The 19,785-nt window shown below is 44.6% G+C and overlaps 1 protein-coding gene across 4 annotated transcripts in view; it reads left to right on the forward strand.

Annotated features, from left to right (window-relative positions):
• GRIA1 (glutamate ionotropic receptor AMPA type subunit 1) overlaps positions 1 to 19,785 on the forward strand; it is a 309,387-nt gene that overhangs the window by 173,042 nt on the left and 116,560 nt on the right. For all 4 annotated transcript variants that reach the window (XM_047730841.1, XM_047730840.1, XM_047730839.1 and 1 more), the window contains 2 exons: positions 13,011 to 13,172; positions 15,652 to 15,819. In XM_047730841.1, the coding sequence (XP_047586797.1) occupies positions 13,011 to 13,172; positions 15,652 to 15,819 (330 nt within the window). The remainder of the gene's footprint in view (positions 1 to 13,010; positions 13,173 to 15,651; positions 15,820 to 19,785) is intronic.

Here is a 19,785-nt window from a genome sequence, read left to right on the forward strand (position 1 = left end):
AGGAATCTGAGGTTTCTAGTCTTGCTCGAGGAGGGCCCAGGCTGCCCCGTGCTACCATCTCTGCATTTGTGGTACCACCTGCTCTCTCAGAAGCCTTGCAGAACACTCCTGCTGCCCTTCCACAAAGCAACCTTCATGTGCTTGGAAACACCTACGCTGCTTGTCTCCTCCGTGCTGCTCCTCCAGCCTGGGCGCCCCTCTGTGCCCTCAGTACCTTCTCACAGCGTGTGCCTCCAGGGTGGACCGAGCACGTCCTCCAGCCCAGCACAGCTTCCCATACAAGAAGAATCACACAGCTTGACTTCTGCCCTGGGAGCAACGAGGCCTTGTCTTCCAGCTGGACTGGAACAAGGAACTAAAGTTCTAAAGAATGAGAGAGCCTGGGTGGCTCAGTTGGTTAAGTGACCGACTCTGAGCTCAGCTCAGGTCTCGATCTTGGGGTCGTGAGGTCAAGCCCCACATTGGGCTCCACACTGGGCTTAGAACCTATTAAAAAAAAAAATGCTGGAGAAAAAAAATCACACAGTGTGGGATAGGAATGCAAGCCTCCCTAAACGGCAGCTGAGCTGACGGAGTACAGCAGTCAGCAGCTAGAGAGGCCTCTGGAGGCTGCAGGGTGTCTGGGAAGGAAACAGTGGATCTACATGCTGGTGGTCCTGTGAAGAGCATGCCTTTGCCCTGGTTTGAAGAGGCCAAGAGAGCTAGTGCTGAAGAATCCCTAGGAGCTCATCTCACCCAGTGCCTCACTTTATAAATAAGCACATAGGCCCAGATAGGGGACGCGACCTGCTTGAGGTCACTGAGAAGTTAAACAGCAGAGCTGGGCCTGGGATTTGGAGCAATTGTTTCCTCTGTTCTTTATGCTTCATTCCCCCCACTGCTGCCTCTCAGTTTCCACAGTGTGCCTCTGTGTGTGTGTGTGTGTGTGTGTGTGTGTGTGTGTGTGTGTAAGAGAAAGAATCGAGCAGAAACATGGAGACCAAGGAAGAGGCTCAGAAGTGCTCCTTCTTGCCTCCCCAATCCCATCAGAGTCTCTCTTCACTGATGCAACCCCCTGCAGCTTCCCTTTGTCCCTTCTATTCACCCTTTCCTCCCTCAGCTGCTCTCCCATCATTCTCTTATAATACTGAGAACACAGGGGTTACTTTATGATCACCAGGGCTGACACTGCAGATGCCTCTGGAAGCAAAGAGAAAGTAGGTGGGTCGAAAGCCAAATCCCAGATCCCAGAGGATCCTCCCTTGCTCGGTGGTCCCAGCATTCCATTGGGCAAGGCCTAGTGTGTTTCTCTTCACACTCATACCCCACGGTCTAGAATAATCGAGAGACCTCTGAGAGTTTCTGTGCCCCTCCAAGAAAGGTGAGATTATATGCCCACTTTGTGAGTTGAGAGAAAGAGGTTAAGTTGCTGAAGGAGCTTTTCCAAGGTCAGGGAGCTAAAGCTAGAATTTGAACTCAGATCTCTCTAATTCTGAAGATTAGGTTTGTTCTCCACTGGGCCACTGGCAAAACTGACAAACTCCTTTCCTTCTGAAACTGCCTGGATTTGAATTTTCAGTCACCCACTTACTAGCTGTGATTCTGAGCAAGTCACCTCACCTCTCTGTACCTCAGTTTCCTTATCTGTAGGTGGAGACATGAATTCACACTTCACAAGGTAAAGATAAAATGAGCTATTTTATGTCAAGTTTTAGAACAATGAGTGCAGTAGAAGCCTGGGGTCTCATCCCAACTCTGCCACTGACTCATTACCATTTGCAAAAAAAGATATATATATATATTTTTTTTTTTTTGAGAGTCTCAATTTTGTTGGAGATTTGGTACGATGTTTTTAAAAGGAATAAATTGTCGAAGGCTTGTGCAGATCTGTAATTTACGGTTCTAGTTTTCCTGCCTCTCTCTGAAAGCCCAGGAATATCAACACAAAATTCCTAAGCCACACTGGCTCTTCATCATAAGGGAGACGCTGCTGCATTCATCTCGAGCACTCAGTGTTTGTAGGGTTGGCTCTTGCAAACCGTGCACACCTTGGCTGATCTGGAATAGTCCTTCCCAAGCTGAGCTAACAGATATTCCAGATGTGCAAGACAGTGTCTGCAAATGCTCTTCAGAGCGTGGAACCCCTCGCTACCGCCGGCTCAGAAGCAGAAAGGACAGAGCCCTCAGTACCAGCTGAGGCGGGAGGTCAGGGTACTGTGCAAATAGAAGCGTTCCATCTTCACTTCTTACTTGTCCCTGTTTTAAAACAGAAAAGCAGATAATGTAAGGGGAGGAAGGACCGTGGAGCCCCATGTGCTGCGGGGCTCTAGGTGAGTACTTGCTATGTGCCAGGCATCATTTTAAGAACCCAACATATGTCTCTATAGTTAGTCCTCGCCACAGTCAGAGGATGGAGATAAATAATCCTTATTTTGCCGTGAAGGATACTGAGGCCCAGAAAGGGTAAAAGCTTGCCTGTGGCCAGACAGCTAGGAGGTAGAAGAGCTACCTCCTAGCTGTGTGTAATCCAGGCTGATGTGTAACATGTGCTTCCTCTGAGTCAGGCTGATGTGTAACATGTGCTTCCTCTGGGTCACTGTCCTTTGTCCTCTGAATCTGAACCTCAGAGCAAGTGCGTTTTCTGCTCAGAGAGTTATTCCCCATACTTTTCACCTGACCAAACGTCCTCGCTCAGGCTTCACTGCTTCCACTGGGGGGGGGGGGGGGGGGGGCCTTCCCTGAGCTCCAATGTCAGGTGTTTTCATTAGCTGCTCTACTAGTACTTGGGTACCACTGGCCTTTCTCACTAATCCTAAGTAACTTGAAAGCAGGGAGCACACCTGTGATTCTCTGTTTCATCCCTTCGTGTACTATGTGCCTCGCAATATGAAGTACTCACAGATGAATGAGAGCATGAATGAGTACCCTAGAATATTCCTTTCCCCATTCCCAGTAGATTTCAAATTTATCCTGTGTTTGGACTTTCATTCATTTTTTCACCAAGCATTCAATAGATACCCACTGTATTGGGACCCTATAAACCCTTAAGCTGGCATTTCATCAAAAAGTGGGTTTTCTGTAGCCTTTGCTTGATCATCCCAACAGAAGGTTTGGATCAATGTAAAAGGAAGATGTAGGTGGTTTCAAGTCAGTCAAGAACTCCAGGCCCCATCTGTACCCCAATGTTTATAGCAGCAATGGCCATGGTCGCCAAACTGTGGAAAGAACCAAGATGCCCTTCAACGGACGAATGGATAAGGAAGATATGGTCCATATACACTATGGAGTATTATGCCTCCCTCAGAAAGGATGAATACCCAACTTTTGTATCAACATGGATGGGACTGGAAGAGATTATGCTGAGTGAAATAAGTCAAGCAGAGAGAGTCAATTATCATATGGTTTCACTTATTTGTGGAGCATAACAAATAGCATGGAGGACAAGGGGAGATGGAGAGGAGATGGGAGTTGAGGGAAATTGGAAGGGGAGGTGAACCATGAGAGACTATGGACTCTGAAAAACAATCTGAGGGTTTTGAAGGGGCAGGGGGTGGGAGGTTGGGGGAGCCAGGTGGTGGGTGTTAAGGAGGGCACGGATTGCATGGAGCACTGGGTGTGGTGCAAAAACAATGTATTCTGTTATGCTGAAAAGAAATTAAAAAAAAAAAAAGAACTCCAGGCCCCACATATACAAGGCTGAATTTTGAATTGACCTTTGGCTCTTTGGCCCTGGCCAGGTGTCACCTCTGACTGCAGCCAGTTACAACACAGTTAACAGAAAGGGAAACTCCAAGCGACTAACCAATACCAGGCCAGACAATGTGCCTCTTTGCCCATGCATCAACAGCCCAGTCTGGGGCCCTTGATCTTTTGCCACCAAGTGTCAGCACTTTATCCTAAACCCCCAGACTGAGAGAAGTTGGTCTGTGAGGTGCTGACTGGCTGTGACAATGGTTTGGCAACAAAGGACACCTGTGTGGACAGTAGGTATGTTTGTGTTTTGGCGGATATCCAAGCGTACAAGTACCTGCCTCCCTGGTTTCAAATGCACTTTTGCATTTGAAACTTAGTGTTAACTAAGTTAGTGTTAACTAAGTTAACACTAGTGTTTGCTTTTCAATACATATAGTGTTTTAGCTGATTTAAAGACAGCTACAATGTCTTATTGACTTAGCAGGAATCAGATAAGCCCACATGTTGTCAGGGATTATGTATGGTGAGGACACATTTAAGGTTTGATTGGTTAAAGTTACTAAAATGGGAAAATGTGAAGACCCTTATGCAGAGATATGGTGATTTGAGGACACAAGTGAGTTCTCAGCTCAGGAACATTCCCTGACTTCACATATATCCATATTCATGCGCACACACCTATATGATCACAGAATTGTAGATCAAAGCTACAAGAGCCCTTAAGAGAGAAATAAACTGGCTCAGAAGTTTCTAAACTTTTTAGTTAGAAGGTCTATTTTCAAATGGAATCTTGGGAAGAACTCCAGCATGTAAAACAGAAAACAGAACTGCTTTGGTAGAGGGAAGGTAGGGATCTAGGACCCCATTCTTGTGCCTTCCCCCTACCCTAACATGGTAAACTCTAAAACGCTTGTGACCTGGGAACATAGTTGGAATGATCATTGGTCTAGCCAATGCCCTTCTTTTGCAGATCAATAAACTAGTGCTGGGAAAGACTGAGACCACTGCCTAAGGGCAAACAGCTCCTATGGTTCAAAGAAAGGACAGAACTTCTATGGCTGTCCCTAAAACTGTTTTCTTGACAATTCTTATTTATGAACTCATTCAGAATATACTACATGGAAAAAGTCAATGAAAAGCCCTCTTTAGTGCAGAGGATAAAAGCTGGGAGGTGACAGGATGGAAACATATATGAGAATCACGAAAAGCATGAGCAAAGACATTTTCTCTCTCTTTCCTTATTCCCCAGCGATAACTGAGCCATTCCTGTGCTCTAGGTGCTATGTTGTGGAAATGCTGGTGCCTGAGTCCCTGCCTCCTAGGAGCCCACAGTCTCTTAAGGCAGGTGGGAAGGACAACCACAGTCTCTGAGAGAGAGACAAGACAGGCCTCAGAGAGGTAGAGACAAAGACCTGTGGTTTGCATTCCATGCATCAGGTCACATTAAAGATGGTACCCAGGCAAACATCATGGTCTCCTGGAGACCTGTTAATTCCTTCCTACAGTAGAGATATGGGTCCTTCCAGGTGCTTCATTGCAGGACAGGAGATAGAGGAGTCAGACTGACAGGACTAGCGGCCAGGAGGTGGGATGCACAGTGCTTGGAAAACAAGCCAAGAGTCTTGTTACTTGTTATGACTGTGGTCACTGCCCATCATTAGCTGTGTGATATCCGGCAGATGCGATTTCGGACAGAAGCTACTCCATTCAGTTAAGCCTCAGTTTTCTCATTTGCAGAATAGGAATGGTAATAGTAAGTACCTGCTTCCTGGGACTGTTATGAAGGTCAAATGAGATAATAGAAATAAAGCCCTTAGCACTGCGCCTACTGAAAGTAGAGGCTTTGATACCACTTAGGCACCGTGGCAGTTGTCATTACATTTTAGCCAAAAATCTGCCTGCTGTGACTTCTGCTCATTCACAGATACCGGCTTGCCTTCTGGAGCCTCGGCAAATCTTCCCCCTCTTCCCCACAACAGCCCTTCCGGGATCTGAACACATCCTCCGCTTACCCTCTCAGCCCTTCCGGGATCTGAACACATCCTCCGCTTACCCTCTCAGTTTCCAGTATTTTTCAGGTTGATTAGCCCCACTTTTCCCAGCATTTCTAATGTAACAAGACTTTCCAGACTGCACTTCCCTGTAACAATCCTCTCTCTGGAGCTGTCATCTAAGAATCTGACAAGTGGGGGAAACCTGGCATGTTCAACTTACACCCTTCTGAGTATAAAATACAGGTTCTTTGATTTATTCTAACATTACCTCTTCTGGATTCCAAAGGGATGAGATGGAGGCAGCACTCTTTCCAGTGTCCCAGGGCTTGTTTAATAAATCTTCCTGGTCCCTTTCCTTTAACAATGCTGGATGCTCCCTCTTCCTTCTGACGGGTGTGGTGTCCACGCAAGCAGGAAAATGAGGGCTGAACAGCTTGTATGTGGCTCCCTTGAAAGAATTTTCCCAAGAAAAAGGAAATCTGGCTTTGAAGATAAATCTTTTCATCCTCCAACAGAAGCATTCCCGTACACCTGCCTTGTGTTCTCTCGGGTGTCTTGCCTGGCCCACTGCCTGGTTTTGAAGCAGTTCCAACAACACCGAACTTCTTTTGAGGCCATGACGAGGATGATGATGATGATAGCGAACATTCACTAAGCACTTACTATATGCCAGACAGTTCTAGGTGCTTAAATGTATTCTTTTAAATCTTACACCACTGCTATGCTGCAGGGGTTATTATATCTGCATTTTGAAGACTAGAGAACTGAGCCTAGGAGAGGTTAAGTAACCAGGCAGCACGCATAATCAGTTCTTTTGTTTCCAGCCACACGTGGTAATTAATAGTCATAATGATAGCCCAGAGCCTCTTCATGATCCTGAAAGCATTTTGTAAATCTTCACAGGGACATGAAAGCATATCCAATGTAGTTATAGTGTTAACATCTCTTTAGGATATCGTAATTATTTGAAATGGCTTTTAATTCTAATCCTTTGAAAATTATAATTGACGTTAAAAAGAATGACTGTGTTAACTGCTTAATTGAGTACTTTTATTCCCATTCTATTTCAATGGCTGGTCAGCATTGCACAGCTCCTACAAAGACACGTAAGGGAGTCAGATCCTACCCCCAGCTAATCCCCTCACCAGCCATGGGGCCTTAGGCCTCTAGTCTCTGGAATTCACCTTCCCATCTGTACCGTGAGGGGTTTGGTCTGATCTCCAACATCTTTGCATCAGGCATCAGTAAACTGTGGTCTGTGGGTCAGTTCCAAAAATCACCTCATTTTGTTTGGCTCATGAGCTAAGAATGGTTTTTTACATTTTTAAATTATTGGAAAAAAATGAAAAGAATGATATTTCATGACTTGTGAAAATCATGAAATTCAAATTTCAGCGTCCATAAATAAATTTCGTTGGGACTCAGCCATGCTCATTCATTTACTATTGTCTATGGCTGCTTTCATGCTATAATGGCAGAGTTGAATAATTACAGCAGAAGCCATATGGCCTACAAGACCAAAAATATTCACAATCTGGCCCTTTACAGAAAATATTTGCTGACCCCCTAGGATAGATGTGGGGTAGGTGGGCACTAATGGACTTTAGATAAATTAGAGGCTTGGGACGCATCGAGCCAACCTTCAGAGATTGGTGTCAAGGAAAGAAACCTAGGGTGTTCAACTACAAATATTCCTTTAAGACAGAAAGCTGTCCTGGAAGGCCCCTCTTCGGCGAGGTGAGTCATTTATTCAGTGCTATTAGCTATGGCATCCACACCGTCAGAAGTTCTTTGTCCCTCTCTGGGCAGTGTGGTAACACCATCCTAAAGCTAAGCTCCTGTGCTCCTCCACTGGCAAGGCAATGCAACATACTGACACAGAAGACAGATTTTTATGGTTGGACAACGGTTTGAATTCTTGCTTGCTGTGTGATCTTGGGGGAGTTTCCAAAAGTCTCTGAACCACAGCTCTTCAACATAAAATTGGGATGGATACTCACTCAACTCATTTATGCAAATAAGCATCTGGTGCCTACTCTGCGTGTTCACCTTTCAGGGCTGTTTGGGGGATAAAATAAGATGATCTATATAAAGCATTTAACAGAATGCCTGGCTCAGGATAAGAACTTGGGAAATGTTTAAAATAAATCTAGGGGTGACTGTTGACTATTTCATTTTTCATTTTTAAGTGACAGTAAACTCATCATTTTCAGAAGGTTGTTGAGATGAAGTTACATAATGCCTATGAAGTAGAACTTCGGCCATTATTGCTGTTTTTGTTATTCTTATGAGAAATGCTTTGAAGCTCTGTTTCAGTGGAGCATTGAACAGTGACCATGTTCTTGATTTCCAGACCACGAGATGACAAGAGAATCGGGCTCCCTTAACACATTGTAGCAAAGTTCCAATACGTGGAACAACTTACCTTCCCTGTTCCGCCACTGCCACTCCCTCCCCACCTTTCCAGGGACTGATAGGTGATTCTTAACCATCAAGGTACATCAGAATTATCTGAGGAGATATTTTTATTTTTTGATAGTATAAAAAGAAACTTTATTCACATACTAAAAAAGAAAAAATATTACAGAAGGGTATAAAATAAAATGCAAGTGCCTGTCCTCTTCAATCTTACACTTCTTAAAAATAACTATCTTAAATCTTTCCAGGGTTTGGTGATTCTGGTGGTTTCCTCCACATTCCTACATAATATGCCTAGTTCTCTTTTTCTTGCTTGATCAATTTTAATCCCAGCTGTGACTCTCCATTAGAAAGATGATCAGTCATCTCATACTACTCTGTACATCCAATCCTCAGTGTTTGTTACCTGTCCCATCATTTGGAATTATCCTCATGAGTACCTTTATAATTTAATACATTGAACCTTAATTTTTGATTTGCCAGCATTAGAGCTTTAGAAAAATACAGGTGTCCTATTTCCTCTCCCAGGCTACTGAACGACAATCCTTAGGGATGACTATTTTGCAAAAGCTCTCTAAGATATTCTGATGTGTCCCTCAGGTTAATGATCTCCATCACGGAGCCTGCAGTATACCAGCCAGTTCATCAGTGCTTGAATGAGATAGTAGGCAGAGTATTTGTCTCATGTCACACATTCTTCAGACACATGTGGGACAGTGTGAAGTGCCACGGAGGTGCCAAAACAGGACACAGGAGCATAGTGGCATAATATCTCAAAGAGCTCACTAGTCACAAAGTGTATTTTTATTTTTTTAAAGAATTTTTTAAAATCTTTTATGCCTGCCTCTCTACCTACTTGTGATCTCTGTGTGTGTGTGTGTGTGTGTGTGTGTGTGTGAAATACATAAAGATTTTTTTAAATTAATTTATTTATTTGAGAGAGCTAGAGAGAACATGAGCATAGAGGAGGGGCAGAGGGAGAGGGACAAGCAGACTCCCCACTGAGCAGGGAGCCCAACTCAGGGCTCAATCCCAGGACCCTGAAATCATGACCTGAGCCAACAGCAGATGCTTAACCAACTGAGCCACCCAGGTGCCCCAAAGCCCTATTTTAGATGAGAAATAGAGTCACTCTATGAAGAGCAGCAGCTGGTACAGCTCTGCTGGGACAGTTAGAAGGAGCCCAGGTTTAGGAGACCTGGATTCTCATACTGAAGAACTTGAAGCATCTTGTGCATTGATTTCATTTTTGTTCAGTAGTACAGTATACAGAGCAATGGGCTCAGTATTTGGGGGCCTGTTATAAAATAGGCAAAATGATTCAAAGAGTGGTAATGATTAAACTTCATAGTTTAAAACCTTAATAAAATGCAATTAGCAATGATACATCCTTACACATATTATATAATTAATATTACAGATAAAGCAGATAAAAAGTGTTCTAAATATCAAATGTTATCCAAGGTTGTTGGTCTTTCTAATAAAATGGCAAAGAAAATTGGAAAATTATTTAATTAAACCTTGTTTAATGAGCAAGCTCCAGGGAATGGAATTCAGTGAGTTGAACTTTGCAGTTAACTGGTGGGTAAATAGTTAACACATTTATTTCCCGTTCTTAATTAAGAGCACTTTTACTGGCCGAGTCCCATTTTCTTGGATTGTGGAAAAATCAAGCCTAGTCACTATGAAAGACTCATTTCTTAGTGATTAAGAACATTGGAGAGATTCTAGATTACCATTCCAGGGACACCTGGGTGGCTGAGTGGGTTAAGCCTCTCCCTTCGGCTCAGGTCATGATCCCATGATCCCATGATCCCTGGATCGAGCCCCACACCAGGTTCTTTCTCAGCAGGGAGCCTGCTTCCCCCTCTCTCTCTGCCTACCTCTCTGCCTACTTGTGATCTCTGTCTGTCAAATAAATAAATAAAATCTTTAAAAAAGAAAAAGATTACCATTCCACCATGAGATCTGGGAGGGAAAATGCCAACTATGAGATGACTATGCACTGTCCACAAGTTATTCCCTAATGTTGTTTCTTTTACCTGACATCACAGATAGGAGTTTATCATCGTCTATGCATTCGTACCCAGGGGAGCACAGGAAGTTCTGTTAGAAGATCCCATCAGTTTGAGTACATGTAACTAACCAAGGTTTGGCTCCATTAACCTTATAGTCAGACATTCTGGTGATGGAAGTGAGTGACATTTACATTCGAATAAACTCTGCCATTTACTGTGGCCCCCATTATGTTCAAGATGGGGGCAGTTAGTACAAAATGCCCAAAAGCTGGTTATACATTTTCAAGTGACAGAAGATGACTGTAGGAGAGAATTCCCGTTTGATTCTCTCAATAGTTAGTTTAGGGACAAGATGTTCTTTTTTTAAAGTCCTCTAAAAATGATGAGAAATTTCTCAACTGTGCATTAGCTTTTAACCAGTAGTGGGATTTCTCTTAGGTGGTATAATGACTTCAAGTATATATTCTGATTCCATCTGTACCAACAACTTGCTAGACCACTGTGCAAATCAGTAGACCTCTGTGAAAATCTATAAACTGTGGCTATGGGAAGAGTTAACCTGAGCTTCTCTTTCCAACCAATTAATATCGTCCACTGGCATTTGCTGCCCGCTTATCATATTTCCCCTGCCTAATTAGCATTCTTGCTTAAGAAAGTCTCTTGTTTTTATTCATTCACGCAGCAAACATGTATTGAGCATCTGATCTGTACCAGGCATTGCTCTAGATGCCAGGACACATCAATGAATAAAACAGAAAATGTCCCTGTCCTCATGGAGCCAATACTCCAATGGGAGGAGGAAGACAAGGGGCCAAATGAGTAAAAGAGATTTTTTCACACAGCGATAAACACCCTGGAGAAACTCAAACAGGGCTCTGAGAAGGAACTGGCTAGATTGGGTGGTGGGATGACTTACTGGTTTTTTTTAGAAGCACAACTTAAGACAAGGATTCAAGTACAAGTGGTTTCTTTGGGTGCCAATTAGGGAATCCAGGATGTTGGGAAGGAACAGGATGGCATCCAGTAAAGGTGCACAATCATGATACGTACCCCTGCGGGAGCCCGCTCCCTTAAAGGAACTCTGAACATCAGTATGGAACCAGCTTCAGGGTTTTCTCTGCTGTGTCCCCTCACCCCCAGCCTCCAGGGACAGGATTCTGGAGTATTTACCTATTATCTTTCCATCTGTCATTGGTTGAGTGCTGCTCTGAGTGTATTAATTCCCACAGGGTTGAAATAATAGGTATTTGCAGTTAGTGTAGAAAGTGAAATGTCAGTGTGTCTGGGTGGCTCAGTCAGTTAAGCATCTGTCTTCAGCTCAGAACACGATCTCAGGGTCCTGGGATCAAGCCGTGCATCAGGTTCCCTGCTCGGTAGAAAGTCTGCTTTTTCCTCTCCCTCTGCCCCTCCCTCCCATTTATGCCCTCTCTCTCTCTCTCTCAAATAAATAAAATCCTTTTTCAAAAAAAGTAAAATATCAGTGTATGAAGGGGAGTGGAAATGAGCAGGTACTTACTGATAACATCTACCACAGGGTAGGAATTGGATTTTTAGGGTAAGGGACCAGGAAAGACCTTTCTGAAGAAACTGCATATTGGCTGAGATCCTAAAGACAGAAAGAAGCCAGCCAGAGAAAGCACACTTTGAGGCAGAGAGAATACCTAGGACAAAGGCTCTGAGGAGAACTGAGCTTGGGTTATTTATAAAATACAAATAATAAGCAATCAGAACTATAGAGGCACTTGGTGGGGGGTGGGGGGAGTATCTTGGAGTCACAAAGTTGTTTATGACTAGATCTTTTAAACAAGAAACTAGGTAAGTCAATGAGAAATTAAGAGACTTGGATGGTATCATAAGACTTCACTGTATATACTATGCTACATATTTACTTGTTTATTGTCTAGAATGTAAGCTTCATAAGAGAAAGAACTCTTTTTATTCACTGTTAGAATAGTGCACCAGAGATTCTCAAAAATGTTTGTTGAATGAGGAGTAAAGACCTCCAGAAGACCTTAGTTCTGGCCCTTGCTCTGCCACTGACTCATTGGATGACTTGGTGATCAATTCTCCCACTTTGTCTCAGTTTCTTTGTATGGAAAATAGACACAGAATTTCTACCTTTTAAAGTCATAAAGTGAAACAAGGCCACAGATATGAAAGTTCTGTGCACTGTGGAATACATTATACAAATACCAGGTTTCCCTTTTAAGTCAAAGGCCTCCTGAATTTGAATGCATCTCACCGAAAGGGAAGGAAAGATGTATTCCTATTAAAGGATCCTTTGTGGTTGTTACAACTGATCAGGCCTCACTGGGTAGGGAAGAGCTAGTCTGTGGAAAGAACATGGAGGGACGGATGGTCAGAATCCAGACCAGAATCCTACCCCTTCCACAGACTTGCTGGTGACCTCTGGGAGCCTACAGGAACTTCCTCCTGATGGATTTCAGACTCTTCTTCTCTCAAAAGGGTGGAGATATGGGTGGTACAGTAGAGAGTTCCCTCCTTATATGTCTGTTCTGTTCCATATTTGTGGCATCATAGTAACCTCATTCAGTCTGTACCACACACTTGAAATGCCATCACATCGCTTTTTCTCCCCAACTTCCTAACCTTCATTATTCAGACAAGAAACCATCAGGCAACTAGTCCGAGGTAGTTTAAGGGCTGTAAATGGCAGAGCCAGCACTTCAACCTAGGCACGGCTGGTTTCTCAGCAAGTGCACTTAACCACTGTGCTAACTGTGTACAAATTAAGTGATAACCTTCAGAAGGAAGGGAGGCACACACGCCTCTCCATTCAGCCAGTTTCACTTTATGGAACACGATGGAAATCCTGTGATCCTCTAGCATGATTCAATTGATTTATCCAGGCAGCTTGGTCTTACTTCTTCCCCCTCTCCCTGCACAGGGTTTCATGGATATTGACTTAAACAAATTCAAGGAGAGTGGAGCAAATGTGACAGGTTTCCAGTTGGTGAACTACACAGATACCATCCCAGCCAAGATCATGCAGCAGTGGAAGAACAGCGATGCTCGAGACCACACCCGGGTGGACTGGAAGAGACCTAAGGTGAGGGGATAGGCAGCAAACAGCAAAGGACCAATCTGGTCCCTTCCCCTGCCCCAGATTTCTGGGCAATCTTAGACTTTAGGAAAGGATAGCTTTCTAAAAGGAGCAAGCTAAGGAAAATATATACATAAAAATTAAGAGTATGCTGTAAGGGTTGGACAATCCAGAATGACAATGGTTTAAACAAGATAAATATTTTGTTTCTCTCTTTTATAAGCAAAATTCAGAAGTCATCATTCCAGCCAATTGTACACTGGCTTCAGACCTGTCAAACACTGAACCTTTCTCTATCTTCTTCTTCTGCTATCCTCAGGATAAGGCTTCTGCCTTATAGCCCAAAATGGCTGCTGAGGCGCTGACCATTAACTCAGTATTCCATCCAACAGGAAAGTGAAAAGGAAAATAAAAAGCACAATGGCTTTTTTTAAGAGCCCCTTTCAGAAGTCGCATAGATCTCCTACTCACATGCTTTTGACCACATCTTAGAAACCTAGCCCCAGCTAGCTTTAGGGGAAGCTGGAAAATGACGTCTCTGTTCTGGGCACGGCCTCCATATTGCACAGGTCCGGGTTGGGGGGATGCTGTTTGTATTCATTTCTTTGTGGATGGAGCCTTCTTGAGTTGTGCAGGGAACTAGCCCTTTATCTGGTCAGCCACATACCCAGCTAAAAATCAGAGAAATCTAAGCAATATCCAGCTCATCTCTGCCTCAGAGCGTCCACTCCCAGTTATGTAGGCCATCTCCCCCTCACTCCCCAGCCATGAAGCTCTAAATCCTATAGCCAAAATCTATTTTGCTTGCTATTCGATAGTGGTTTACAATAAGGATAGCAGGTAGTTTTTCTTTGCCATGTCAGACCCAGTAGCTTGGCAGAGTCTGTGTGGAACACTGTGTAGAGGATACTGAGGCCAAATTTGTTTATCTGGAGCAAACAGGGAATCCTTGGCAACCTTCTCTTGCCACTTGGTCAATTTCTTTTTGCAAATGGCAAACCACTGCTTCTCACCCCACTCTTGCTCAAACTGATTCAGCAATTCAAAAATGAAGATTTATTTCCCCTATGATTTCACTCATATGTGGAATTTAAGACACAAATGAGTATAGGGGAAAAGAGGCAAACCATGAAATAGACTCTTAACTATAGAGAACAAACTGGGGGTTACCAGAGGGGACATGGGGGGATGGGGAGGATGGGCAAAACAGGTGATGGGGACTAAGGAGTGCACTGGTTGTGATGAGCACTGGGGTGTTGTATGGAAGTGCTGAATCACTAAATTCTACACCTGAAACTAATATTACCCTGTATGTTAACTGGAATTTAAATACAAGCTTAAAAAATGAAGATTTATTTCAATATGAGCTTAAGCAAACAAAATCACAAATGTTGGGGCACCTGGGTGGCTCAGTGGGTTAAAGCCTCTGCCTTCAGCTCAGGTCATGATCCCAGGGTCCTGGGATCGAGCCCCACATCGGGTTCTCCGCTCCGCAGGGAGCCTGCTTCCTCCTCTCTCTCTGCCTGCCTCTCTGCCTACTTGTGATCTCTGTCTGTCAAATAAATAAATAAAATCTTAAACCAAAATCACAAATGTACTTTAAAGCATGAACAAACCAACGCCAGTTAACATGTGAATACCCCGCCCAACTTCCAAAAGATTGGACATTATAAAAATTAGTAAATGTAATACCTATAATTTTTCTCTTAAAATGTGAAAGACTCATACTCAAAAACTGAAAAAATATTCATATATTCATTCTTACAACTCTCTGTTATGAACTTAAAATGTGCCAAAGAACAAGCTAGGACTGGGGACAAATTAATGAAGAAGACAGACATGATGAGTTCCAAAGCCAGAAAATAGTGTCCTGGATGGTTATCCTGCTTTGTTAGCCCCCTTTTAGGCAAGAGGGGAGAAATTGAGAGTTATCATGAATAAGCACAAGGGGAAAGCGTGCAGAATATAAACCTGCCACTTGTGAGGCACGTGCGAAATAATAAAGAGCTTACCTTTCTTGGATGATTTTTTCTTCTTTTACTGCCACAAGAGATAGTGGAATAAATAGTTCCTCTTGGCCCCCAACTGGTGACTGTAACACAGAGAAAACCAACTGGTTTTCCATGGACTGTTTCAGAACTATAGATGTGCAGCATTTACTGCATGCATTCTTTTTCCAGTTGAACCAACATTTTAAAATTGCAAGATGGCACACAAAAATCTAGAATTCTGGCTTCCCTTGGAAAGTCACAACTGGCAACATGGAGCTCACAACTGGCAAGATGGTTTAATGAGGAGGAGCAGCAGCCCCCATCTGAGGCACAGACACTTCCGGGTACCCACCCCCCCCCAGCTCCCCCCCACCCCTCATGCCCAGCCCCCTGCTGGCGTTCTCAGCACCAGGAAACATTCTCCCAGACAGAGCTCCCACCTGCCTTCCTGTCAGCTCTCCCTGACACCTAACTGTCTCTGTTCCTCCCACCAGTACACCTCTGCGCTCACCTATGACGGGGTGAAGGTGATGGCTGAGGCTTTTCAGAGCCTGCGGAGGCAGAGAATCGATATATCCCGCCGAGGGAATGCTGGGGACTGCCTGGCTAACCCAGCTGTGCCGTGGGGCCAGGGGATCGACATCCAGAGAGCTCTGCAGCAGGTGAGGCGGGCAGAGGCTGCCCCTTCTCACGGGAGCCTTGTAGGGGATTTCAGCATCCGTTTCAGGTGGGATGGAGCGGTTTAAGAGAAAAGATAGAGAGCATGCCTGAAGTTTGGACAACCACAGCATTGTGTTGGCAGCTCCTGGCATACATGGAAGCTCATGTAGAAATTTAAAAAAAAAAAAAAAATAATATGGAGTTCCTGGGGCACCTGGGTGGCTCCGTTGGCTAAGCAGCTGACTCTTGATTTTGGCTCAGGTCATGATCTCAGGGTCATAGGATCAAGCCCAGCATCTGCTGCCCACTCAGGGGAGTCTGCTTCAGGAGACTCTCTCTCTCTGTCTAAAATAAAGAAATAAAAGTTTTTTAAAAAATAGTATAGAATTCCCAATAGTGTAAAAGCTGTATTTTCCGCTTAGGGTTTATGCTGAAAAGGAAAGCCAGGGCTTCTGCAGTTGGAAAGGGGACTTGAAATATGTAGGGTTGAAATCCAACCATTTTAGCAGTCTCCTGGAGATCCCTCACTCATGCCATGGTATTCTGGCTGTCTTTGTTACCTTTGCTCTGTGAGCACATTTCATGACGGGACCCTGACAAAGTTTCTCAGTACTTGTGATCCTATTGTCTTGCTTCTCAGCACTGCATTCATCGATTTTGCTTGCACTGAAGAACAGTTAAACAACAGAGGAAGAAAATGGCCATGCCCATCCCAATCAACTGGCTATGCAAAAGATCCTTAGGCTGAATCTAGATTCAACAGGGAAGAGTATAAATATTAAATTAATGAGACATCTGCTGTGCAAGCTGGATGAGACAGTGGCACACATAGGCGTGTATTTAACATTCCTGGTTTGGAAGGTTTTGGGAGCTTGTCCTCAGCTTTATCACTCTCAGAGCTTCCGGAAGTCTCTCGAAGTCTCTAGAAACACCTCGAGTCCAAGCTGTGATTCTTGAACTACAGATGAATAGATAACACCATATGATGCCTCTGATGCCTCCTGATAGGAAGGCTGTATTTCCAGAGGGGCCTGGGCAAAGAGGGTAGTGCCAGCTCAAAAGAATGTCAGAGTTTTAGGCACAGTGGCAAGCCAGCAGCGGCAGAATATTTGGATGCAGAGGCTACTCATGACCCACCCTCCACCCCGTCCAATGGACTTGCCTGGATAAGACCAGTTTTACTTTTAAGGCTAAATTCAACAGAAGGTGAATTGGGGCTCCCACGGGTAAGAGGAGCATTTCTGAATGAGGGAGAAATGTAGAGCAAAATGCACAACCACCCCCATTTGTTTTCCAACCACACGTGCACAGCTCTAGCAATTTTCAGAACCTGGAGAAAGAGACGAGAAAGGAACATCACCAGCTGTTCCTCTGCCTGGATGAAATGCCTTTACATGGAGGAGAACATGTAGTTCTGTCCTTTGAAAGAAGCGAACCAGCAGCCATGTGACTACAGGAGGAACACGCTAAGGGGTCCGACAGCAGACATCGGGCAGCTTCCGGGTGATGGCCAAAGATGCAGCATCCGCCTTCTGGCTTATTTAAAATGCTCTTCCTGACTTCACAGTCGAGACAGATTCTGTTTGCAATGTGAGACTGGTTTCAGAAGGTCCCAGGGACTTGCCCTCGGCTTCACCACCCTTCCAGCTCCGTTTGCCTCTCCCATCTTAATGACGTCCCTGTCAGGAGTTTACTCTGACACCACCATAACAGTGGCAGCGCCTAGGAGGCAATGTGGGTGGCAAGAAGGGCTCTGAGCTGGGAGGCAGGAGAGCTGGGCTCCAAGCCCAGCCGGGCCCCTGGCTTTCTGAGCGACCTTGAAATACTCATTCAGATTTCCTATACACTTCCCTTTCCTTTTCCATGGCAATGAGGAAGATGGAGAGATCACTCCCAAGTTTCAACCGGTTCCAAGCTTTCTAAGCATCTTTTTCTCTCTTAGGGTCTAAACCACATCTTTCTGATTGTCAAGGATACTCAGTCCTCTGCTTCTGTCTTCAGTGGGGCTTGGGAGGAGGCAGGTGCCTTAGTCAAAAGAATATGACCTCTTTCATACTGTCTTTAAGTCAAGACATGTGTCTGCCTCCCTGGCAGCCAGTCGGCTGTTCCCTGAGAGGCTGTTGTGTGTTTGGGTCTGGGGCCAACTACTGGAGATAAGAGAAGGCAAGACCTACCCCCAGGAAACTCTCTTCAGCCTCTATTGGGGGGTGGTGTGGGTGGGGCAGAACTAGCCATAAACACAAAACCCCAACATTCTGATCCTAAGATCAGCTATTCAAACAGATTCCCTTTTAAATCTTTGTTAAGAATCTACACTCACACACACACACAAAAATCTACAATCACAAGAATCTGTTGATGAATGAGACTTTAGAGATTACGGACTTCCATTTTCTCTTACTTTATAGTTGAGGTAGCTGACCCAGAGTGGGCACTTACTCAACCAGGGTCACACAACAGCTTAGCAGCAGAGGCTGGAGGAGACACCCATCCTCCTCCTGCCTCAGGCCTATCCTGTGGACCCGAGCCTTTGCTTGGACATATGGAGCTCTAGGGCCTTCCACACAATCACAGCCACTTTCCAGACCTTTCACCTTCTAGACCCAACTCTTGAAAAACTCATGCCACTGGGGAGCAACTGTGTGCCCACAGTAGGCGAGGTAAATCCCACTGACAGCCTGTGAAACCCGTGGTTGAGGGCTCAGGTCTCTGCTACCCTAACCACCGGCCTTCAAGCCACACACTGGAAAGAGGCCTGTAGTGTTCAACTTGTGTGAGAACTAGGCTGCATGTGACTTAGGGCTGAAGGATAAGCCCATCATTCTAAAAAGAATGGTACAGCCAGCTCTGGTGTGTTGAGGGGTTCCTAGGTACATGAGGTTCTCAACATACTTTACATGTTTGGTCTCATTAAATCGATACTCTGAGGTAGCTAGTTTTATTAATTGTGCTTTATAAATGGAGCAAATGAGCTTCAGATGTATTTTTTAAATTTCCCAAATTACATAGCTGGTTAGTGGTAAAACAGTAAAACTCCAACCCCCATCGACTTGCTACTCACTGTGTGTACGTAACTACTCTGAAGTCTTGGAGGTCCAGGCCAGCAGGGGAGACACAGTGGTCCAGCTAGCAATAGCACATGCCCTTGAATAGTATCTCTGCACCCCCATAACCTCACCCTGCTGTAATTTCCCCAGCAACAGAGTGAAGGTCATCAGCCGCCTGCCTGCCCCATGCCTGACAGCCAGGGAGCCGTTCAGAATACTAATAAGCCCACATCCTGGAAACCCCCAGTGCTCCAGGAAGGAGTGGACATTTGAGTGCCCATAAGTCAGCTTCTGGCTGGCAGAAAAGAGCCAGCTCCCCGAGTCAGGCTGTTAGCATTTGGATGTCTTGGGCCCATTGAGGATATGACTTTTAAAAGCTCTGGACTCTTTTTCCCAGAAAAATGCACACATGTAGATACACCCATTTTTGTATGACCAGGAATCAGAGGACAATGTACACTCCTAGAAGCCCATCCCAGGACTTCAGATGAAGAATAGTTTCCCTAAATAACAATCACACCTCTTAATCTTTGTGTTTGCAACCTGTCAGCCAGTGATCAAGCATATCAAAGTGAAGGCATCCCCAGAATTCTGCCAGGTGAGATCTGGGGTGGTGTGGGCATTGGGGGTATAAGACACAGTTCCTGCCTTTCAGGACTCAAGACCCATTTTTCAACGGAAGACAAACTCAAGAAATGCTAGCTATAAAAGTGTGGATTAAGGGCTAAATAACACAGCCAAGCTCTCAGTCCTTTGGATGGTCACAAGAGAATGCCATGACTGAGGAATGTGGACATCAACACAGCTTCCTATAAGAATGGGACTGGGACTTTAAGTAAGGAGACCATATAATTTATCATCCAAACCGGGACACTTACGAGTAAAAGAGAAAGCTATTACCAGTTATTCCTGAACAAGAGA

Source organism: Lutra lutra, chromosome 5 (genome assembly GCF_902655055.1).
Source record: "Lutra lutra chromosome 5, mLutLut1.2, whole genome shotgun sequence".
Lineage (NCBI taxonomy): Eukaryota > Metazoa > Chordata > Mammalia > Carnivora > Mustelidae > Lutra > Lutra lutra.